Source organism: Natrix helvetica (genome assembly GCF_964273705.1).
Source record: "Natrix helvetica genome assembly, chromosome: 3".
NCBI lineage: Eukaryota > Metazoa > Chordata > Lepidosauria > Squamata > Natricidae > Natrix > Natrix helvetica.
This window is the reverse complement of record NC_138549.1, coordinates 108,970,089-108,994,925: the sequence shown is the minus strand read 5'-3', so window position 1 is coordinate 108,994,925 and position 24,837 is coordinate 108,970,089. Positions and strand designations below refer to the sequence as shown.

Below are 24,837 nucleotides of genomic sequence, written 5' to 3'. Positions count from 1 at the left end.
TTTCTGATCCAGGAAAATATAATATTCTGCCTTTTCAATATTTCCCAGGCTATTTCATTTTTCTAGGAGAGGGTGTTTTTTTTAACTTCCTACAATCCTAAATTAAAAGATTGTACATGTTATTATCATCATCATGAAATCATCATTACACCATCCTCTCTTTAGCCAGAGGATTCCAGAGCTAGTGTAAAGCATAGCAAACCCTTCTCTTAATCCAGTGTTTCTCAAACTTGGTGACTTTAAGTCCTGTGGACTTCAACTCCCAGAATCCCCCAGCCAGCACAGCTGGCTGGGGGATTCTGGGAGTTGAAGTCCACAGGACTTAAAGTCACCAAGTTTGAGAAACACTGTCTTAATCCTATAACATGAAAAATATGACTCACAATGTGAAAAAAAAACCAGGGAAAAAGGACTATTAAATGCAAATCCTGGCTCCCTTCTTAAAACTCAGAAGGTCTTGTTAGGAGAAACAATTCAGAAGGAGCCACTTTGGCAGGGCCGGATTTAGATGAAAAGAGGCCCTAGGCTATTCCACTTATGGGCCCATTCACCTCCCATTTTTAAGTTTGTAAATTACATGAGAGATAATAAAATACATCATTACTGTGATATATATCAATATATTAAATGAAACATGTTGCAATTGGTACTAACCTTTATAAAAAATGTGGCACAGATAATAAATAAAAATAAAAGGGCCCTCTTGATCTTGAGGCCCTAGGCTGAAGCCTAGTTAGCCTATAGGAAAATCCGGCCCTGCACTTTGGTTAAGGTGTCAGGAGACTTGAGTTCTAGTGCTGCCTTAGGCATGAAACCCTGCTGGGTGATTTGGGACCAGTCACTTTCTCTCAGCCCAAACCCACCTCACAGGGTTGTCATTGTGGGAAAATAGGAGGAGGAAGGAATATTAGGCATGTTTGCCACTTGAGTTATCTATTTTTTAAAAACCAGTAAAGGTGGGATATAAGTAAATAAGTCTGAAAAACACAGCTTTTACCTGATAACCCTTCAGGAAGCTACGGGGTTTCCCAGCAGGGATGGCAAAGAGCTTTCATAGCTTCCATTTCCTCCCTCTGTTCCATCGGAGGTAAACTGTGGATGCAGTTATCAAGCAGGGTTTTGCAACAAAGATTGTTTTCATGCCAATAGAACTAAGGTCTAATACAAACAGCAGCTCATTGCTGGAGACACATCAATATCCATTACCAATCCAATAATTAGTCCCGTGCCCGACTGACCCAGTCTTCTCGGCTCTTTTAATATTGCTGTTATTCTGATGGTCCGGTATTTGCTAATGCACACAAGCGAAAGGAGGGAAGTGCAAACTGCAACACATACACACCCCTGTGCTGTCACCTAGTCCCTTAATTTATACCAGAAGTGCAGCTGCATCTGGTGAGGAATGATGTCATTTCACCCAATCAAATGGAATGGAAAAGAAGCTTGATCCGTGATTGATGAGCTGCAGGGGTAGCTCCTGAGCAGGTTGGTTTTAATTTATTTTCTTAGACCTCTATGCATCAGCACTGCCAGGCATTCAAAAGCTCCCTTATGCTGCCATCTTCTGGCTATCCTATTGGGATGTTACAAGCGCTACCTGTTCCATTGCATTTTGTCCTTTCTTTTTTTTCCCCCCAAAGTTTTTGTTTGTTTGTTACATAATTAAAAAAAAATTGTAGACAGAGCATTGTCCGGTTTTCCCCCTTTAACATTTTCACATAGACATAATTCATTTTACGTTATGTTTCCATTTCCAATTTTAGCCGTATTTCTTTTCTTATCATATTTTCCAACTTATATTTTTTAATATATGTAAACAGTGTCCTTTTTTCTTCCCTTTAGAAATGAAAACAAATTTATCATTCCCTTTTATCTGTTTTCTGTAAGTAACACGTATCTTCAAATTCAGTTTTTTAAATGTAATAAGCATTTAACATAATTAATTTACACACTTAAAAGTATTAGTATAGTTCAATCACATCGTAATTAGATACCTATGATTACCATGATTAAGATATTTCAATTCATTTGAATAGTCCCCTGTTCCTAGATTCCCTCACTCTTTTTCTTCTTTTTATGTCTTATATCTTTTCTTCTGAATTTTTGCTATCACTTTTCAATGGATTGTTCTTGCTAAAAACCCTTTAAAAACCATTTCTTCTCAAGCTCCGAAGCATAGTTCTGCTAAAAGATTAACCTTTGTTGTGTTTCTTCCTAATTGCCCAAAAGGAATGGCTGCAAACGGTCACAGATCTGCGATAAAATTATCCAGGCAGAGGATTCCAGATTCCATTTTTGGAAGCTCTCCAAAGAACCCTGCCCTTGAACCAGTTGTAATGATTTAAAGCATCTGGAAAAAAAAGTTGGGTTTCCTTGACAAATAGAAGAAAAATGTTTTCTTTCACATAAGATCGGATCACTTCCTCCAAATCATATTTGAAACATGAACATTCTTATGGTAGTAATTGAGAAATATTAACATTATTGGATCAGTTCCCTACCAGGGGTGAAATCCAGAAGGTTGTGACAGGTTCTGGAGAACCGGTAGCGGAAATTTTGAGTAGTTTGGGGAACCGGAAAATGCCACCTCTGGCTGGCCCCAGAGTGGGGTGGAAATGGAGATTTTGCAGTATCCTTCCCCTGGAGTGGGGAGGGAATTGAGATTTTGCAGTATCTTTCCCCCAGGAGTGGGGTGGGAATGGAGATTTTGCAGTATCCTTCTCCTGGAGTGGGGAGGGAATGGAGATTTTACAGTATGCTTCCCCTGGAGTGGGTAGGGAATGGGGATTTTGAAGTATCCTTCCTCTGGAGTGGGATGGGAATGGAGATTTTGCAGTATCTTTCCTGTGGAGTGGGGAGGGAATGGAGATTTTGCAGTATGGGTAGGGAATGGAGATTTTGCAGTATCCTTTCTCTGGAGTAGGTAGGGAATGGGGATTTTGCAGTATCCTTCCTCTGGAGTGGGTAGGGAATGGAGATTTTGCAGTATCCTTTCTCTGGAGTAGGTAGGGAATAGAGATTTTGCAGTATCCTTCCTCTGGAGTGGGTAGGGAATGGGGATTTTGCAGTATCCTTCCTGTGGATTGGATAGGGAATAGGGATTTTGCAGTATCCTTTCTCTGGAGTGGGTAGGGAATAGGGATTTTGCAGTATCCTTCCTGTGGAGTGGGTAGGGAATGGGGATTTTGCAGAATCCTTCCTCTGGAGTGGGATGGGAATGGGGATTTTGCAGTATCCTTTCTCTGGAGTGGGTAGGGAATAGGGATTTTGCAGTATCCTTCCTGTGGAGTGGGTAGGGAATGGGGATTTTGCAGAATCCTTCCTCTGGAGTGGGATGGGAATGGGGATTTTGCAGTATCCTTTCTCTGGAGTGGGGAGGGAATGGAGATTTTACAATATCCTTCCCCTGCCATGCCCACAAAGCCATGCCCACCATACCAGTAGTAAAAAAAATTGAATTTCACCACTGGTCCCTACCTTAATGAATGACACACCATTCAGCTGAAGAACAGGTAGTGCTACCTAGTCTGAGCTGCAAACATACAAGCAGTCCTCAACTTATGATCAGAGCCAAGCCCAAAAGTTCCATTGCTAAACAAAACAATTGTTAAATGATTTTTGCCCCATTTTATGTTTTTCCTTGCCGCAACTGTGAAGTCAATCACTGCAGTTGTTAACTTAGTAAGACAGTTATAAAATGAATCTGGCTTCCTCATTGACTTTGCTTGTCAGAAAGTCGCAAAAGGTGATCACATGCCCTTGGGACACACCCACCATCACACATATGAGCCAATTGCCAAGAATCTGAATTTTGATCATGTGACTATGGGGATGCTGCAATGGTAAATGTGAAAAACTGCCATAAGTCATTTTTTCAATGCTGTTGTAAATTTGAACAGTCCCTAAATAAATGGTTGTAAATCAAGGATTATCTGTACAGAAAACTGCTTTGTGGCCAGCTTGTTCACATTTTTGCAGCCAGATCTGGAGAAAGCCACAATGCCCTCCAAATATGGGTAACCTTTAACTTTCCATTTATTGCTGAAGTGGACTTGCATAATACAATCTTTGTTAGTATGCCATGGTTGTGAGAGGGATCTTGGAGTCCTAGTGGACAATAACTTTAATATGAGCCAGCAATGTGCTGCAGCTCCCAAAAAAGTCAGTGCAATCCTAGGCTGCATTAACAGAGACTCAAGATCATGTGAAGTGTTAATATCATTATAACACCTTAGTATAACAGTTTTGGTCACCACGATGTAAAAAAGATGTTGAGACTCTAGAAAGAGTGCAGAGAAGAGCAACAGAGATGATTAGGGGATTGAAGGCTAAAACTATAAAGGACGGTTGCTGGAATTGGTTTAGTTTAATGAAAAGAAGGACTTGGTGACATGATAACATTGTTCCAGTATCTCAGGGGTTGCCACAAAGAAGAGGGAGTCAACCTGAAGGCAGGACAAGAAGCAATGGATGGAAACTAATGAAGGAGAGAAGCAAGTCCTAGAACAAAGGAGAAATTTCCTCATGGTGAGAGCAGTTAACCAATAGACCAATTTTCCTCCAAAAGTTGTGAATGCTCCAACACTGGAAGTTTTTAAGAAGAGATAGGACAATGATTTGTTTCAAATGATGTAGGGTTTCCTGGCTGAACAGGGGACTGGACTGGAAGACCTCCAAGGTCTCTTCCAACTCTGTTATTCTGTTAGGGTGTACTGTTGTGCTACTACAATAGCATAGCTACTTACCATGGCACAGACTCAGCGTTTATGGGCTTAATGATGCATCTAAACAAGGTTTTGATTATCTAATTACCAAACACCATTCACAGAATTTTACAATCCCTGCATAATCATTTTGATTGGTAGCATCTCTGAGGGTTAACTCCCCAATATTCTTATGTATAGTATTACTGTTACTGTTTACCTTTATACCTGGTCTTTTTCCCTGAAGTTTTTTTTTTTTTGAGAGAGGTGTATTGTGCTTCCCATCCAATTCATAACAATCTTGCTAGGCCAAAGTCAGGTTAATATTTGCCCCTGTAATTCCATTGGCCCAAAAGTACCTGCTCTATAGAAAGTTGGCTGCTTAAGAGATACACATGAGATCCCAAAGGATCTCGTTTGAATCAGCTAAAGCAGGCCAGTATAGGAGTTATTCCTCAAGCAAGCAACTTTTCAATGAATTGGAGAAAAGCCTGCATTTTCCATCCAGCATGTATAGAGTAATTGGGACCCAGTGTGTTTTTCTCTATTTTTCAACTATACGGATAATGATATAAGTTAGTATTTTTCAAACTTGACAACTTTAAGATGTGTGGATCTCAACTGGCAGAATTCTCCTGCAAGCATGCTGGGGGATTCTGAGAGTTAAAGCCCACACATCTTCAGGTTGCCAAGTTTGAAAAGCATTGATTAAAATATGTAAGTATTTAGCATTGAATGCTTATTTCTTGAATATATTCTTCGAAGGTACTTAGTGAATATTTAGAGGTACTTCCTTATTTGGGCATTAAGAGTTTATAATTGGCATTTTAAGGTTTTCCAAATTATTGTACAGTATTGGGTTGGAAAAATTTTGAGTTACACCTTGAAAAGTACATGTACATGTTTAAATGTATTGTACAAACTTTTTTCCTGGTAATGGTGAAATGCTATGAAGCTAGACAATTTCCCTGTCGGCCTTTTTATTTTTAAACATATTTCGTTGCACTGCTGGACTCCATCCCCATTTTGAGCATTTGTCTTTCAAAAAAAAAAAAAGATTAATGGATTTGGGCATGGTTTTGTTTCTATCTGTTCATTTTTATTAAACTACAATGTTTCACTTTTTAAAAAAAAATTATGACCGGAACAGGAACTGCAGTCCTTCTGAATTAACTTTTCCAGGAGGAAAAAGAAGAAGAACCACAGCAGTGTTCATGTCCTCCTAATTGTCAAACAGGGTGTGTTTATTATCTGAGAAATCCTTGGGGAGGCTGTGTCTATCTTGTCTTGCTCCTCTCAGAGTACAATCCTGTGCAGGGCTGACAGGAAAGTGGATATAAAATTACATCAGAGCTTACTTTGTGTTCCAGGCTAACGACAAAATACCCCTGGGGGCATTCTGATGTTAAAACTTGGAAAGCTGCCTTCCGGCCTCCATTCCAATTGGCTGGGGTCTCTTCAGATCAGGATGTTGCATCTTTTGAAACCTCCAAGGATCACAATATCCTTGGTGGAAATACTTTCCCAATAGGTTTTGATGACCAGAAGCATTTCCTTTGGCAAGGCTCTAATTCAGTGGTGGGATTCAATTTTTTTTACTACTGGTTCTGTGGGCGTGGCTTGGTAGGCGTGGCAGGGAAAGGATAATGTAAAATCTCCATTCCCTCCCCATTCCAGGGGAAGGTTACTGTAAAATCTCCATTTCCTCCTGATCAGCTGGGACTCGGGAGGCAAAGAATAGATGGAGGCGGGGCCAGTCAGAGGTGGTATTTGCCAGTTCTCCAAACTACTCAAAATTTCTGCTACTGGTTCCCCAGAACTGGTCAGAACCTGCTGAATACCACCTTCGTTCTAATTGCACCCTCTTCTTCTTTCCTGCAACTGGTAGGTAGTGGGCGCCTAGCCAATGGTGCTCTATCAAGATAGCTAACAGAAATTCAATGAAGCAATTTGAATGGAAGATACATGAAGTTGTAGTCTGGGCTTTGAAAAATGGAGGGGTGCCTCGCCACTGAAAGATCATCCACCTTTGAGTCATCAGATACCGGGTTCACACTACCACATGTGATGGACTTGTATTGAAGCTAAAAGATACTGGACTAAAATCCACATGTGGTTGGAGAAAATGATACACAAACATATAGACCTTAAACCAGAGATCTTTCTATTGGGAATCATACCAGAAATTTATAAGAAAGACTTACAATATTTGATTGTAAACGTTTTAACAGCAGCTAGAATTGTATTTGCAAAAAACTGGAAAAGTGAAATGATACCAAAACAGGAAGAAGTTACCAGAAAGATAATGGAGTGTGCTGAAATGAGCAAATTGACATTTGAAATTAGAGAACAAGAAGATGAGCAATTTTATAAGATATGGGATTTGTTTTATCAGTGGCTGGAAAAAAGAACCTGGAAATGAAAAACGTTTTACTTATGTTTCAATTGAAGGAGAAAAGTAAGAATGCAATAATGTTGTTAAATAGACGAATAACAACACAATGCTTTAATTGAAAGAGAAAGGTGAGAATACAATAATGTTGTTAAACAGACTAATAATGATACAATGAAACACTGACATATATATGAATAATTTAGAATCTTTTGTTATAAAATGAAGGACAAAGATAATAACGAATTTATGAACATTTGATAGAGGATTGGTAATATAATGTATAACTCTTAAGTGCATACTATAAAGATATCCTGTTGAAAATAGTGATAGATATATAAATATAAACACTTGGTAAACTCTTTTATACTGTAAAAACATCTAAAATGAGACAATGATTACATAAAGGTACGTTGTTATTAAGCAGACAATCAAGAATGTAAGAGAATTAAGTTTACTGGAAAAAAAATATTAATCATAATTGAATATATGCTGTACAATGAAAGCGAGGTTTTTAGTTATATTAGATGGAAAAATCTGTGATTGTATATGTAATTGAAAATACGGATGCAAAAACACTTGTAACCAAACGACATGCTGTATGTAACGGATGAAAATTTTTTAATGTTGTCTTTTATGTTTAAAAATAAAAAAAAGAGGGGGGGGAAATCATCTACCTTTGCTATAGGTTGAAATTATTATTGCCAGATGTGGAGATTTCAATTAGAAAATGAGATTCTCAATTAGGAAAAAAACCTATAAAAAGCTGTTTGTATGATGGTGTACCCATAATTAACTCAAAGCATCCTGTTAATTCAATTTCCTGGGTTCATGTGACACAGGAATGAAGTCTGGGGAGTGGTGCAAAAATCCACGCATCTTCTAACCATGCAGCATGAGACTTCTTATAATGATAATGATTTTTTGCTGGTGATTGTCCAAATGTCTGCAGGCCAGGTATTATAGCCTTAGTAGAACCGTAAGTTCTAACCATGTGATGTGTGCGCCGTGTACATACAGAGAGGGAATGAGGGAGGGAGAGACTGTGTATTTGGAATATCTGTGGGTTTGTGTGTTGTGTAAATATTCTTTTGTTAACTGCTTGGAAGTGGATGAGGCAGAAAGCTGCAAAACCTGTTGTTTGCAGTATAGTTCTGGAATGATTTTCATACCTATACATGCTTGGTTTCTCCTTATTATTACCAGCCTCTAATATACATATTTAAGGTCATACCAGAGGCTCAATTTTCCTTACCAGGGATGGAGAACCTATAACTGTCCAGATATTGCCAAATTGATATTCCTGGGAGCTGCAGTCAGTCAGGATGACTATGAGGTATTCTGGGAACTATAGCCCAATGACATCTCAATAATTACAGGTTTCCCATCCCTTTCTTCGCATGAAAGTCCCATTTCTCCTTATCCTGGGAATAGGCACATCTGCTTTAAGGAGTCTGGTGCTACCTTATCACTTCCACATGCCAAAAGGCTGCACAGAGCAGTAAGTTCATATGATGCTTGTTGGAAGTTGGGGATACATAAAATGGGATAGTAGCTATTTGATTTCTGGATAGATGCAATCCTCTTTGCCCTAGTAGTGCAAAAATAAACTTAAGGATAAAAATTGGAGGCTGGCAGTGGTAGAGGGAGGTAGTGGGGAGATATAGTTGTCCATCTATTGTAAATTTTAGTGCGAAGAGGTAAATACTGCAATCCCTCCTACCTCTCGTTTTGTAAGTTCTAAGAATTCTACAATTCATATCCTACTGCAACCAGTGGTTAAATTTTCATTGATGTTAATTGCTCCAGATGTTGCCTGGCGCCACTAAAACATGAACTTTTTTTTAATGGTGGCATATGTCGACTTGCTGTAACCATCTTTGTATCAATTCACTCAGGAGGAGAGGTTGTGTGGCTCTTCACAGATGGCTCAGAATGAGCTTCTCTTGGGAGCCCAGAGCTTGAACCTTCTTAAGCACCATTAGCTGATTCATTTTAATTTGATTCCTGCTCAGCATCCAGCAAGGGATTTGCAGATTCTTAAAGAACATGTACCTCAAAGAATATGTTGCCCTTAATATCTTTTTCCCCCCAGCAGTCACCTGAATTCTGGAGAATGCTGCGTCAGTGCACAGAAATGTATCAGGTAAAACATTTTGTCTTTCTTACTGATGGCTCTGAACTGATGAAGGAGTTTCCCAGGATGAAAGCAGACTAAAAGCTCAGCAAATTATTATGCACACTGAAGCATAATAACCTACAGGTAGGGTTTCTTTTACTTAGGAAAAATGCTCCAGCTGATTTTCCCTTTAGCTTTCTAGAAAATGCAAATTCTAATATATTTTTTCTCTCCCCCTGCTTGCAAGTGAGGGGAGGGTTTTTTTAAAAAGCCACACGCGTATAGGAAGACAATTCCCCCCCACCCACTCATGTCAATTTAGGATGTCTTAATTGGGATTGGGATCTGATGCCAGAATTCCTCCCTACTTTCCACAAATATAGAGGGAAGAGGAAGAAACTGCCGAAGAGCCAGTTTGGTCTAGTGGTTAATGCACCAGCCTAGAAAGTGGGAGGTCATGAGCTCAAGTCCCACCTTAGCCATGAAAGCCAGCTAGGTGAGTTTGGGCCAATCACTCTCAGCACAACCCACTTCACAAAATGGGGGAAATCGGAGGAGGAAATGCATTGGATATGTTCAGTGAAAATAATAAAGGCGGGATACAAATAGATAAATACAGACTTGCAAGATTCTGTTAACGTAGGCCAGTGATGGCAAACTTTTTTGGCACTGAGTGCCAAAATATCGCATGCACACGCTCATCGGGGCTGTACTCCAGAAAAGCCGAACTTCCAGGCTCTAGTGCACCCAACAACCAGCTGGCAAGCACTGCCGCGCACGCGAAGGACAGCTGATTGTCACGCATGCAAGGACACCAGAAACCAAGGCAAACAGGCAAGACCGCACATGCTGGGCGACATGGCTTCATGTGCCACTTTGGGCACGCGTGCCATAGGTTCGCCATCACGGACATAGACAATAAAACTAGTCCTGACCTATAAAACAATGGTTTCTGAATTTGCCCTCTCTTGATGGACCTACGTTTGCCTGATAGTTAAATGAATATTTGGGTTTAAGAGACAAGAACTTCTGGGCTTTCCTTCTCTTGGTCCCTTCCTTATAACAAGGCTCTTCTTAATCCTTTCTTTCAAATATAATGAATATTTGTTAGCATATTTCAATGGCTGGGCTAAACCAATAGTCCACATTCAAGGCAACTACAGTATATTATTTTACTTTTTCAGTGTAAGGTTCTACTGTGTGTTTGCTTGGGATTCTTTCAGTGTTTATGTTCAGGAGCACATCCTATTAACAAGACTTCCTGCAGAATATAAAACTCTATGGCTATAGAAGAGTTTGCCTTTGGAACTGAGACAGTTTAGGACAGGGGTGTCCAAACTTGGGAACTTTAAGACTTGTGGACTTCAACTCCCAGAATTCCCCAGCCAGCCATGCTGGCTGGGGAATTCTGGGAGTTGAAGTCCACAAGTCTTAAAGTTCCCAAGTTTGGACACCCCTGGTTTAGGAGATTTAAAAAAAAAACCTCTTTAATCTGTATGGTCTAAGTTTCTCAGATACAGTAAGTATTATTAATTTGTTCGTTTGGATTTTATTATTGAGGTGAGTCACCTAAAATGACAAGGGCCAGGCTACATATAAATTATGATGATTCATCCTTCATTTTAACCTCCATTTCCCACAGACTATTCATTTGTCCTTAGCAGAGCAAAAATCCAATACAATTGCAGACTCCTCAGCTCTGCATTCTTTTGTTTTCTTTTTAAAAGACAGACGTGGATCAATTGGACCTTGATCTCTGCTGTCCCAAGAAACTATTTATTGAACTATTTGTTGATCAGCATGAATCTGCTAGATCTGTGATGGTGAACCCATGGCACGCATGCCCAAAGTGGCACACAGAGCCATGTCACTGGGCACAGGCGGCATCGGCCTGTTCCTCTTCCAGGTTTCTGGCATGCATGCATACTGGTCGATCAGCGGGCCTTTGTGAATGCGGAAGTGCTGGAAACCAGAAGAGCTGGTATTCCGCTTTCCGGAGTGAACATGTGTGCCAGCCAGCTGATCAGCGCGTGCACATGTGCAGCAGCAACTGGAAGACTTGCCGGTGCGTGCTCCGTTCATTTTATGGCGCGTGCATGCCCTCTGGGCAGCTCCTCTTCCTAGTGGCGGCCCACATGAGCGTGCAAAGTACTCCCTTTTCAGCACTCAGCGCCAAAAAGCTTCGCCATCACTGTGCTAGATAGTAACAGGAGAAAAGCTGGAAACTATTGGGTCTGTTAAATCCAGTGCTGCAGACTGAACGTAAGTATGAAAAATGCAACCCAGACCCGAATGGTTTCATAAATCTATAAATGGAAAATCTGATATTGAGAATTTTTAATAGGTTAGCTAATATCCAAAAAAGTTGCCTCTCTTATGCAAAATAGTCTGATACTTTAAACCCCATAGGCAACATATTTATTTTGTTTTGTTTTAATTTATTGAAAGAAGGAGAAATAAGATAGCTTAGCTATTCAAATACAGAGGGAAAGGTAAACGTATAGTAGAAATAGCACTTATATACCGCTTTACAGTGTTTTATAGCTCTCTCTAAGCAGTTTAGAGTCAGCATTTTGCCCCCCAACAATCCGAGTCTTCATTTTACCGACCTCGGAAGGATGGAAGGATGAGTCAACCTTAAGATGATGAGAATTGAACAGCTGGCAGTCGGGAGAATTAGCCTGCAATACTGAATTCTAACCACTGCGCCACCATGGCTCTTAGTAGCCTGATACGCACTTATCTTTTCTTAATCCTAATTGTTACAGAAAAATATATACTCTGAAAGCATTCCAATTTAGGACACTGCATAAATGGTAAGAAGAGAGTCACTGCTGATCTTTGCTTTCTTGCTGAGGTCATCCCAATTCACTTTACTTGATGAACCGTCTTCCCAAATAAATAGTTTTTAGAGAAAGGAGCATCTTTCACCAGGACTGAAAAGGTGGGAGTTCCAGCTTTTACAAAGTACCTGCAAAATAGTATTTAGAAAATCATGTTCTCGTCTTAGCTACCTTATATATTTAACTACATTCAAGAAAAATCTAGATTGGTGTTTGAAAATGTTTGCTTTATATGACTGTTTCTATAATTCCAAAATTGGTAGCTGCTACTACAAACCCACAGGTTAGATCAACTTTTTCCAACCAGAAGGTCTCCAGATGATGTAGAGCTCCCTTAAACTTCCATCCCAAGTATCTATGTTTGTGCTAAATTCAGGATAACGGGAGCCTAATTGCAACATTTCTGAAGGGGATTAGCATGGGGAAAAACTGTTCTGATACATGCAAGAGATTTTTGAAGGAAACAAATAGGCTATCCCAGTACACAGAGATGTTTCACCCACAGATATTCTTGACAGAATATCTAATTCACCCATTGTCATCTAGTGGGTAAATTAGGTTACAGATCCTATAACTCTCAGCCAGCAGAATGATGGAAGCTGTGGTCCAGTGTATCGGGAGAGCCTAACAGCTTCATTCAGGTGGAGATTTATCGTGTCAAGAGTGAAGAGCACCCCTGGCAAGTCACTTTGACATGCCAGTCATCCATAAATATAGCATGTCTTCAATAAAAATGATGGTCATGGGGAAGCATTTGCATGTACAGTCCTTTAGCTAAACATCGTCACTACAGAGTTGTGTTAGACATCACAATGCAACTGAGAAAGAAAGGGGTTGCTTGCCATTCCTTGTGTGGCAAGGTCTACCTATAGAAATATAGGTAGGCAAAACTATAGGATTCTCTCCATCTTTTTTCGTTTTACTTATGTAACTGTTTTGAAACTAAAGACTTCTTGGGAGAACTAGCCAGCCAGTATAGTACTGTGGTACAGAACCATTAAACCAAAGTCTGGAAATATTAAAACTATGTTGGAAAAACTTCAATGAAATATATTAGCTAACTGAGCTGGTACATAAGTGCACAACACAGCCTAAGTTCTGTACTGCTTCTTTACTTTTAATAATGTATTGTTGATAATCCTATGCTTCTCAACAGTAGGGTATTTTTTGTATATAATTTTTATTAAAAGTTTTAAAATAAAAACTAATACAAATGAATATAAAATAAGAAGAAAAACAAAAACAAAAAAGAAAGCAAAAAGTGCAAGAAAAGAAAAAAGTTGAAGAGAAATAGAAAAAAAATGATACAAGGATATATTTCTGATGCTCTTCAAAGCAGTTACAAGTACAATTATGTTTCAATCTATCTCCATAAAGTTACATATTACTCTTCATTCTATAAGCTATACTATCTAATCAGCACAGCCATAAATCACCAGTTTGTTTCATTTTCATGCAAAAAGTCCACAAGAAGTTTCTAATCACCAATAAACACAGAAAATGTCTTTTCTGTAATCAAAAAAGTAAACAAGTGCTCTTACCTGGATAAATTTTGATGTATTTTCCTTTTGAAATCATGACCGTATTCATTCAATACCTTGCATTCTGAGTGTCGGGATTAATAAAATGTTCTTAGTTGTTTTTATGTTTATTTCTAGTTTTTTATGTTGCCCAGAGGCCATTAGAGTTGGACGGTCAATACATTAAAAAAATAAAAATAAAAATAGCAGCAACAAAAACGCTCAAGTCATAGTTCGACATCTCACCTTTTGTGCTGCAATGCCTCTAACAATGTGGTTTCTGGGTTTATCTGATATATATTTCCTCTTTCTTCATCCTCAAAATAAAGCTGTTCATTGTCACAGGAGAAACAAACAAATTTAACGCATGAACAAAATGATTAACATATTATGCAGACGAGGCAGAACTTACTTAAAAACTAACAAGCAATTAATTGGCTGATGAGAAACTGAAGACTTAATTATTTTATTCTGGTTATGTAAAGGTGGCTGAGGAGTCTTGAGCTTTTAATAACTTGAGAACTACTAAAGATAATGAACTGAAGAAGACTTACTGGACAAGGTCAAAGGATTATCTAGTCTAGTATTGTGGCCCATGTGATCAGTGAGTTGTGGTCAGGAAACTCAGAAACAGGCATAGTGGGTAACAGATCCTTTTCACTGTTGTTGGTCCCTAATAGCTTAGATACCAATGAGTCAGGAGGTAACCCACAGCACTCGGAAGAATCTTTGATAGCTCATTCTTCCATGAATTTGTCCAGACTCTTTTTAAAACCACCCAAATTTGTAGCTATCGCGCATCTGAGGGCACAAAATTCCATCCACTCATTTTATTTCCTGGAGCTTCTCTACTGAAATATATCACATTCAAAATGAGTTATTATTTCTAAGCTTAATCTTTCTTTTTCTTTTTTTGGAAATAAAATATATTTATGACAACCAAGAAGGAATTCTTTTAGAAAGGTTTTATTTACCATATTGGCTTGTCTAAGATTAATAACTGATCATATTATGATACTGGGCTAGATATGCAAACTTAATGGAAACTTAATTAAGATACCATATTATTGCTTTTTTAAATGCTCCTTAGGATCCATTATGCAATATAAACCTAGAATTTAAAATATCCCTTCTCCAAAAAACTCAACTGAGAGTAAGCAAGGAATCCAATGTTATAGATACATACATGTATACAAATGTAATGTAATTCTAAGATTATATCATTTTTTTAAAAAAAAGTTAAAGTACTGACTGTGCTTTTGTACCTCTAGTTCTTTAGGAATATATTTTCTTTCTGTATCCCAGGCAGGAGATTCTTCAAACATAACAGCTAAATGGTCAGAAAATCTGAAACACAAAATGCATTAAGTAAAAATAGTGCTTTAGCCACCGGAAGTGTTCAACTTGAGCGGTGTTTTGCTTTGTTTTCAAAGCAACATAGTTTCATTAAAAGCTGATAATGGATAACAAAATTTTCAGTATTATGGTATATCCCTACTCTATTATTTCAAAGAAAGATCAGAATCTCATTGACTTTTATTTAAAGCTGTGTTACTAAAGTCAAAAGAAATAACAGAATCCCTACTTCACCATGAAAATGAGGTTTCACCTTGGCAACATGCTATATGGTGGAAGGGCCCCTGTTTGGTATTATCTGATCGAAAAGAGCATAAAACATTCTGGGAGTAGAACAAGGGAGACTTACAGGATTAAAATAGCTTCCCTGATTTTCCCAAAATGGTAGGTAAAAACTAAAGCAGCCCTAAAATTTTTCCCTTCCTGTTGCCTCAAGGGTCATCATTTTATCTTGCTCCAAGTGCAACTACGGAAAGACAAAACAGCCAACCAACCAAAACAAAGTATGGCTGAAAATGATCCAAGAAAACATTCCATTACAGCAGTTCCTCAAGAATGACAGGAGTGCTCTGCTCATCAGAACCTGTCTATGTCTACAGTATAGTGGTTGAAATACTTAGAACACGATACATTTGCTATTCCACTTCAACATGTACAACTTTTTTTACAATGGTGGAGGAACTAGGCATTCAAGATGCTTGGCGAGGAAGATACCTGGATAGAAAACAGTACCCATTTTATTCGAACAGACACATGTCGTGGTCTAGAATAGACATGGTGTGGATGTCAATTGATTTACTGTATAATATATAAGACACAAATATTGAAGCAAGCACATAACCCAATGATAATTACATGGAAGGGACAAAAAAAGAAATCAAGATGGACATTAAACCAAACAATATTAAATAAAAAGGAATTTCAACAATTCATGGAAAAGGAAAAAAAATCAAAGAAATTGATTTTCTTTTTTTAAAGAAAATAAAAGATAACCTCATTACAAAATGTGTGGGATACAGCTAAAGTATATATGTGGGAAAAAGAAAAAGAAAAGACAAGATCAGAAAAAATTAGAAGAGGTGTATAAAAAAACTAGAGACGGAATTGCAAAAGATACACAAAATAAGAAAATAAGACATCAACATGTACAGCAGGCCAGCAGGCATAAACATATTCCTCTATATATCACTAGCATAAACCACTCAGGTGTTGGACTGTGGGGGAAAAAATCACACAAACTTGACCTACAATTTAATATGCTATTTTGTGCTTTGAGAAAACATTAACCTGGATTCTTCATGAAAAGCAGAAATGAAGTCAGTTTGTCTATGCTCGGGATATAGGAAGAGCACTGGCCAGGTAAGGCTGCCACTGTCCTCTATGTAGACTTTGGCCCCACTGCCGTTTTCAGAGCTGAGTCCGTCTAAAGACATCTCCGCAAGGTCTTTTGATATGGCCATCTCATCTGCTGAGGGGTCTGGAGACAATTTGATGTTTCGATCCTAGGTCAGAAAAGTAAAACAATCCAGCTTGAGGCACGGATCTAAAACACATCAGGACGGGTTCACATTTCAAGGATTGCTTTTTTTTCACAGCTACCTTAATAGCTTTAAGCAAGGCTTCTTTCTGAGACTGTTCCTTCTTCTCCTGAAATTTTGCTTTTCTCAAATCTCGCTCTTCAATACGCTGCAAGACAAATGAAGTTATGCAGCGATAGTGTAAGAGCTGCCAATGCTTCACCGAACTCTGTATCAGAGGGACTACATGTTTTTATTTTTAATCCTTTCTAACCTTAAGTCTGTCTGCTTTTGTTCTTATTTCCAGAAGTTTTTTTTCCTGTGGATCTAATTTCAGGCCCTCCTCACACCATGCCATAGCTTCAGAGAAATGCTTGAGTTCCACATGACACAGTGCTCCTATGAAAGTACAACATTTTTTTAAACTTGTATTCCATAGCAAACAATATACTTTAAACAGGCCAATGTAGTAATGTTGGTGATGGAAGTGGAGAAAAGTATCAGAAAAAAAGGGGGATGTAAAGACTCAATTGAGGGATTGAACCATTTATCCAAGCCAGAGGGGCTATTTTTCATCGTTAGACTACCATAGATCATCACTTCAGGTGCTTCTACTTAATTTGTCTCCTGCTGCCAAGAAATGCAAACAACCCTTAAAACTACATTGTTAATATCTGAACGTTTCCACAAAATAACACCTTGCAATATGCATGAATGTATTCCTCTGAAACTTGTATTTTTATAAATAGAATTCCTTGAATTACATGGAATCTAACATACTGTGAGAATTGGACATAAAAACAACAGTGGAGTTTCTTACCCCTTATAATTGCTTTGAGGTGACTGGGTTTCAGTTTTCTTGCTGCAACAACATCATTCAGAGCTGAGCGATAGTTGCCTAAAAATATATATAAGCTGAATTTAAAGATTTCACCTATGCAAAGCCTCTATAGTGAGATTTTCATTAGGAAAAAAAAATTGAACCATTCTGCAATAAGACTAATTTAGTATTGGAATACAAGTATTTTAATTGATTAGGGCAAAATATGATGCAACCCCTCCCTCCAATTACTCATGTTAATGTTGAGGGAGGTTTATTTTGTTAATGTACTTTTGATTTCGTAGTACAGGCCAGTTTCTGAGGCTTTGATTTTCCACAGTAACACTACACACTCTACTTTACCAAAGCTAACTGTATTAAAATGAATCCTCCGAAGAGATAAATGAGCATTAGAACAAATGAAAAGATATGTATGTATGTATGTATGTATGTATGTGTGTGTGTGTGTGTGTTACAACCCCTGGTATGGCCAAATATGGGAGGGAACGCACTACTCCCCCTTTCTGTCTATCGGCTCACTGCAGGAGACCATCCAGGCAGAAAACCATATTTTTAATGTTGCCTTTTTATATTTGTGTTGTATCTGTGCTGATAAATAAATAAAGGGAGACTAGTATAGATCTATTTCAAGCTATTTAGCTCTCATCAGCTAAATAAGGGTATCAGTAAGGGTATGGCTAGCTGATGAGAGCTAAATAGCTTGAAATAGATCTATACTAGTCTCCCTTTATTTATTTATCAGCACAGATACAACACAAATATAAAAAGGCAACATTAAAAATATGGCTTTCTGCCTGGATGGTCTCCTGCAGTGAGCCAATAGACAGAAAGGGGGAGTAGTGAGTTCCCTCCCATATTTGGCCATACCAGGGGTTGTAACACAAATACATACCTATTTCCCTGGCTCAGCTGATAAGGAGGAGAGCCTGTGGCTTAGTGGCTAATACATCTGTCTAATATGTAATACAGCCCAGGTTCGAATCCCAGTAAGGGTATGGCTAGCTGATGAGAGCTAAATAGCTTGAAATAGATCAATACTAGTCTCCCTTTATTTATTTATCAGCACAAATACAAAACACACACACACATACACACACACACATATAGAGAGAGAAAATGCATCACATTACCCAGATAAAAGTGGGCTGCTGCTCTGTTTGTATGAAGTATAGTATTCAATTCCAAGTCACTGCATTTCTTTTTCAGTCCTTCTGTGTAAGATATCACAGCCTTCTTATAATCCTTTTCTTTGAAATAATCATTACCTTCATTCTTATACATCTTTCCTTGCTCTGGTGAGGAAAACACAATAGACATCACCATTTTTAGAAAGCATCTGATATGAATTGGTTTAGCCACCAATACAATTCCAAAGAGGGAAATTATAACCTGTATAATATTAAAATATTATGCATAGTATAAAAGGGTACCTTCAGAACTCTGTTCTCCATCAAAAATGATAGACTGAAGGCATGCCAGATCAGGATTTTGTTTCGGATTTATTTCAGTAGGAGCATTCTTCATGAAAATTGGAATTTGGTCAAATTCCTATGAACACATAAATGGTAATTCAAGATAGTAGGAATGGAAGAAAATAAACAATTCAAAACTTCTACTTGATTTTGAAAATATACCCGATATCTGAAATATCTAGAAGAAAGGAAATTTTGCTCCTACTGTAAATCTGAGGGCCTCCAGATGTTGCAGTTCATTCAGCCAGCACAGCAAAACTATGGATTTCAATTAAACACATCTGGAGGATAAGTTCCTCACACCTGGCATGAAAATGTAATTGTACTCTTGATTTTTTTGAAGATGTTTTAATTTTTCAGCTGTCAACTTCGTAAATGAGTACAGCCATTGTTAGGAAATATTGCATTTAAACTTCCCTAAAACAATTGTCACTAAGAAAAATTATTTATCAGGTTGCTAAATATCAACACCAATTAGAGGGCAGATTAATTAGTAATAATCCATCAAAAGAAGTATATCTGTAATCAGACTAGTTTGACACTGTAGGCAAAAGGATGTAATCCCTGTAAAGATCCATTTAAATCCCCACCTAGGCTTCCTGATGATCGGCATAGCAGATCATAGGCTGTTCACAGGTTCAATTGCAATAGAGGTAGTCCTCGATTTATGACCACAATTTTTAAAAAATATTTTTTAAATTTTATTTTAATTCAAACATCACCTTCCATTAAACAGTATGTCATCTGGATACACATGTGTAAATATTTTATACTATAGCAATGACAGATTACAGCCGTATTTACTATTTTATCTATTCTTAATACTAATACTAATATATACCATATCTAATACTATAACAATCCTTTTCTTAACTTATTTAACTTTGTTAAAACATTTTCTCTATTTCACTCTTCTGCTTTTTTCCACTTTTCATATTTATTCTCTAACCATTGATAAAATAATTCCCATATATTGTAATAATCAGATTGTTCCTTCTGTTTAATTTCAAGTGCTAACCTATTTATTTCTGCACATTCTAATATTGTCCTAATCACAATGTCATCCATAGGAATATCCTCATTTTTCCAATTTTGTGCAAATACAACCCTAGCTGCGGTTATTACATGAATGATCAAATATACATTTTCTATATTTCTGGAATGACCTCCCCCCAGATATTAGGATTACCACCGACCTCCGCTCCTTCTGTTCAAAACTCAAGACCCACCTTTTTCAACTAGCAGGCCTGGCTCAACCATAGCTCCATTTTATTCCTCCTGGCAATTTTTAAACTTGTAATTTCCATTGGGGTTTTAATTTAACTTATTTTAATATTTCTGTGTTATTATGATGATTGTATTGTGTTTTATACCTCCTCCGTACAATGTACAATGTGTAATTTTATAATATGTGTTTTTATTTATTGTACGCCGCCCCGAGTCCCTTTGTGGAGAGGGAGCGGCTAACAAATTTAATAAAATAAATAAATAAAATAAATATAAGTTTCTGGTAAAATCCCCAATTTACGACCACAATTGAGCTCAAAATTTCGGTTGCTAAGCAAGACAGTTGCTAAATGAGTTTTGTCCCATTTTACGACTTTTCTTGACACTGTTGTTAAATGAATCACTGAAGTTATTAGATTAGAAACACAGCTGTTAAGTGAATCTGGCTTCCCCACTGACTGTCTGTCAGAAAGTTGCAAAAAGCGATGACACAACTCAGGGACACTGCAACTGTCATAAATACATGCCAGCTGCCAAGTATCCAAATTGTGATTGTGTGACCACGGGGATGCTGCAACCATCCTAAGTATGAAAATCGACCAGAGGTTAGACTAGAATAGAATAACAGAGTTGGAAGGGACCTTGGAGGTCTACTAGTCCAACCCCCTGCCTAGGCAGAAAACCCTACACCACGTCAGACAAATGGTTATCCAACATCTTCTTTAAAACTTCCAGTGTTGGAGCATTCACAACTTCTGGAGGCAAGCTGTTCCACTGATTAATTGTTCTATCAGGAAATTTCTCCTCAGTTCTAAGTTGCTTCTCTCCTTGATTAGTTTCCACCCATTGCTTCTTGTTCTGCCCTCAAGTGCTTTGGAAAATAGTTTGACTCACTCTTCTTTGTGGCAATCCCTGAGATATTGGAACACTTCTATCATGTCTCCCCTAGTCCTTCTTTCTATTAAACTAGACATACCCAGTTCCTGCAACCGTTCTTCATATGTTTTAGTCTCCAGTCCCCTAATCATCTTTGTTGCTCTTCTCTGCACTCTTTCTAGAGTCTCCACATCTTTTTTATACGTGGCAACCAAAACGGGATGCAGTATTCCAAGTGTGGCCATAGCAAGGCATTATAAAGTGGTATTAACACTTCATGTGATCTTGATTCTATCCCTTTGTTTATGCAGCCTAGCAGAGTGTTGGCTTTTTTGGCAGCTTCTGCATACTGCTGGCTCATACTGAAATGGTTGTCCACTAGGATTCCAAGATCCCTCTCACAGTTACTAACATTAAGCAAGGTATCACATATACTGTACCTGTGCATTTTGTTTTTCTTGCCTAAATTTTTTTTCCCCCAGTGCAGTTGCAACTTTGCATGGTCATTAAACAAATGCTTACAAATCTGTATTACCAGGAAGAATCGTATGCAGCCGTGGTGGCCTTAACAGGGGTCATCCCCTTCCATGTCTCCGAATCTCAGCCCACCTTACAGGGCTGTTCGGAAGAATCAAAACGCCCCTTCGGGACCTCTGGAGGAACAACTGTATAAAACGCTAGGAAAGGGAGACGATCTCGTCCCCGGATAAACCCTTAGATGATTTGCTTCGCCTCTCCCGTTCCTTCCAACCAGCGCTGCCCACCCGAGACACGAAACGCACCTCCCAAGCGCAGAACGCAGCCTCCCGCCGGGCAGTGCCCACCCCCGGCTCCGTAGCCTCACCTGCTCCCACGTCGTGGGATCGAAGGCCCCCTCGTACCGCTGCGGGCCCTGAAATTTGTCGAGGAAGGCATCCCAATCCGCCTCTTCGTTTTCCGCCATGTGTGAAAGCGTCCTCCCCCTCAGCCGCTCCGCCCTTCCGGAGGCGGCTCTTGCAACCGAGAAAGGCGAGCGCGGGCTGCTGGGGCTTGCAATGATGCGAGCCCGGGGTTTCTCTCCTCGCCTTTTCTGCCTGCGGCTACCAGGCCCGCTGGACTACAGCTCCCATTATCCTTTCTTGGGTGCTTACTCTGCTACAGGGGTGGCTCAGGAATTCTGGGAGTTGAAGTCCACAGGTCGTAAAGTTGCCCTGCTTGCCCATCCCTGCTCTAGTTAGGAAACCTGGCTAGAGAAAACAATTGTACTATAACCTCTCCCCCCACCCCTTAAGTGTGCACTGCCTAGTTCACATTTGTCTAATAAAAGATTTCTGCCTTCCTTGTCCATCAGCCCGCAATAGCAACAGCGTTTAGAGTTACAGACTGCTTCACAGTGCTTTACAGCCCTCTCTAAACCACTCACAGAGTCAACCTATTGTCCCCAATAATCTTGAGTCCTCATTTTACCGACCTCGGAAGGATGGAAGGCTGAGTCAACCTTGAAACCGTGAGACTCGAACTGCCCGACAGCTGGCAGTCACAGATTACAACTCTCACTGTGTAAACTCTTGAAAAGTTTAAAATCCTGCATCTGTTCAAGGCTGAGAGATTTTTTTTCAGCGTGACAGCCCTTACTTTGCTCCACAGCAAGGAGGCAGCCACGGCCTTAGCTAACTTCATAAAGCAGGCTCATTTTGGCTAGTGCTAGGATGAGCCACTAGCAGAAAATCCTTGTAGGACTTTAGGTGAAATTAAAATTTAAAAATCACAGGAGATGACTGTCAAATAATGTCCGTTCTCCCCCCAGAAGACACCATTGATATGTTATGAATTTAATGCAAGGGAGATTGTTGTCTCTCTCCCCAGCTACACTTATCCAGGTAGAAGTGTAGGCTATACACAACATTTTTGTCTCTATTACTAAGTTTATTATCTGAATTCCTAGAATACATTGAATTATCAGTTCACCGAAAGGGTCTGGGTTTGCACATCAGCCTGAGACAAAAAAAAAAGACCCAATCTCAAGAAAACTGAATTTAATATATAGTATGAACACTTACTCTCGTGGTAAATCTAAGGGTATGATTTGGAAAATAGGCCTAATGAGTTTGCCGGCATTTTGAAAGGTGCATATTTAAGACTACAACTTTTTATGGGCAGGTTCTAGAATAGGTTGTCCCAAATGCTTTTTCAAGAGGCAACTGGATTTTCTTTCTTTCAAAGTCCAGTTGCCTCTTGAAAAAGCACCTTGGAGACAACCACAACCTGGATGATTGAGCATCTCCAGGCTTCGTTCTAGACTAGGGATGTTCTACAACAATGGTTCCCAACCTTTTTTTGGCCATGCCTCATCTAAGCATCTTTAAAATCCCGATCCCGTGACATATAATTCTTACTTTACTTAAAAAGTGAACTCTACTCACGTGGAAGAAGCCTAAAAGGCCATTAACTTAGTTTAAACAAGGTTCAAATTGCCCCCATTAAAAATCCAATTGCCCCCGTGGGGCATGGGCCCCACTTTGGAAACCACTGCTCTAGAACAAAGATGACCTTAGTGCCAGAGAGACATCAAACTAGTTTCTCTTGGCCTCCAGACTAATTTTCTAGAAATTGCGAGTTTGGATTTATGGAATAATCGAATAGTTCCTGCTTTCTATATGATAGGGGTGGGGCCACTATGGCAACTTTACAACCTGTGGACTTCAACTCCCAGAATTCCTGAGTTAGTCAATTATGGGAGTTGAAGTCCATAGGTCATAGAAGGAAGAAAAGAGAAAGGGGAAGAAACCTAAATCAGAGTGGACAGAAAAGAATGACCTGTTCCAGATATATTTGGAGGCTCTTTCCCCTCCTTATTTTAACTCCCTGTAATGGCATGTCATCTACCAGTTTATTTTGAAGGAAACGAAGTGATTGCCTTTCTGTATTGAAAACAATGCTGTTGCCTAATGAAGTCAGCCTAAGGTAGATTCTAAAGCAGGCAGAACCTTATGATCAAAAATACAAGGCAAAAACTTTCATTTAAAAGTTTGATCAGTTAGGCAGCTTGAATGACAGAAGACTTTTAGGGACTTGCACTCCACGGGTGTGCCTTTTGATGGTTCAGATCAGTATCTTTCGACTTCAGCAATCTTAAGAAACGTGAACTTCAAATACCAGAATTCCCCAACTATCATAAGGTGTTCAGGTCTACACTTCTTAAACCTGCTGGGGCTGAGAAACACTAGTTTAAACTATACCCAAAATAAAAACGGAACTCAAAACATTGTGGTTATCCACACAAACAGATAATCTACTCTCATTTAAGGAAGGGAGCAGCTTTTTTTTTTAAGTACTTAGGAATGCTATGGAAGCCCTTTTTATAGGGAGAAGTTCACTCACTCCAGAAAACACCCTCTGTAGATAGGCCTGCTGTTTCTGTACCTGAAATGTACAGCTAGCCTAAGAGAGCCAGTTTGGTTTAATGGTTAAGGCCTCAGGCTAGAAGCAGGAGACTATGAGTTCAAATCTTGCTTTGCCCATGAAAGCCAGCTGGGTGACCTTGGGCCAGTCACTCTCAGTCTATCTCACTTCACAGGGTTGTTGTTTGTTGGGAAAATAGAAGGCAGCAGAATGTATTGGATATGTTCGCTGCCTTAAGTTTTCTAAAAATAATAAAGGTGGGATATAAAATAATAAATAAATCAAAAAGCAGGTTAGCTCATAGTAGGAATGTAAGCGGGGCAAGAGGCTCAGAAGAGACCCCCTCCTTTGGGGGTTATAAAGGGGATGTGGGGAGAAGGGCCCAGATGTGCAGGATTCTGTTCATGTAAGCCTCCAATAAAGTACAATTATCTAATCATGTTTCCTAGCTAGCCTACCTACCTAGTATGGGTGGCACATACAAAGCTTCAGAAAGAGAGGAATCATTCTGCTTCATTGTGGTACTTGGGTTACAAACTAGAAATTAAAACAATAAAAAATCCAATATACTCAAATTATTGTATGTTTTG

The 24,837-nt window shown here is 38.9% G+C and overlaps 1 protein-coding gene across 1 annotated transcript; it reads right to left on the bottom strand.

Annotated features, from left to right (window-relative positions):
* Positions 1-11,617: 11,617 nt before the first annotated feature.
* TTC4 (tetratricopeptide repeat domain 4) lies at positions 11,618-21,941 on the bottom strand. The gene is made up of 10 exons (XM_081947240.1): positions 21,711-21,941; positions 18,722-18,839; positions 18,422-18,583; positions 17,271-17,348; positions 16,725-16,849; positions 16,533-16,619; positions 16,221-16,435; positions 14,843-14,924; positions 13,824-13,906; positions 11,618-12,185 (listed from the first exon to the last, which is right to left on the bottom strand). The coding sequence occupies exons 1-10, from the start codon at positions 21,807-21,809 to the stop codon at positions 12,083-12,085; spliced, it is 1,152 nt and encodes a 383-aa protein (XP_081803366.1). The 5' UTR covers positions 21,810-21,941; the 3' UTR covers positions 11,618-12,082.
* Between the last annotated feature and the right edge of the window lie 2,896 nt (positions 21,942-24,837).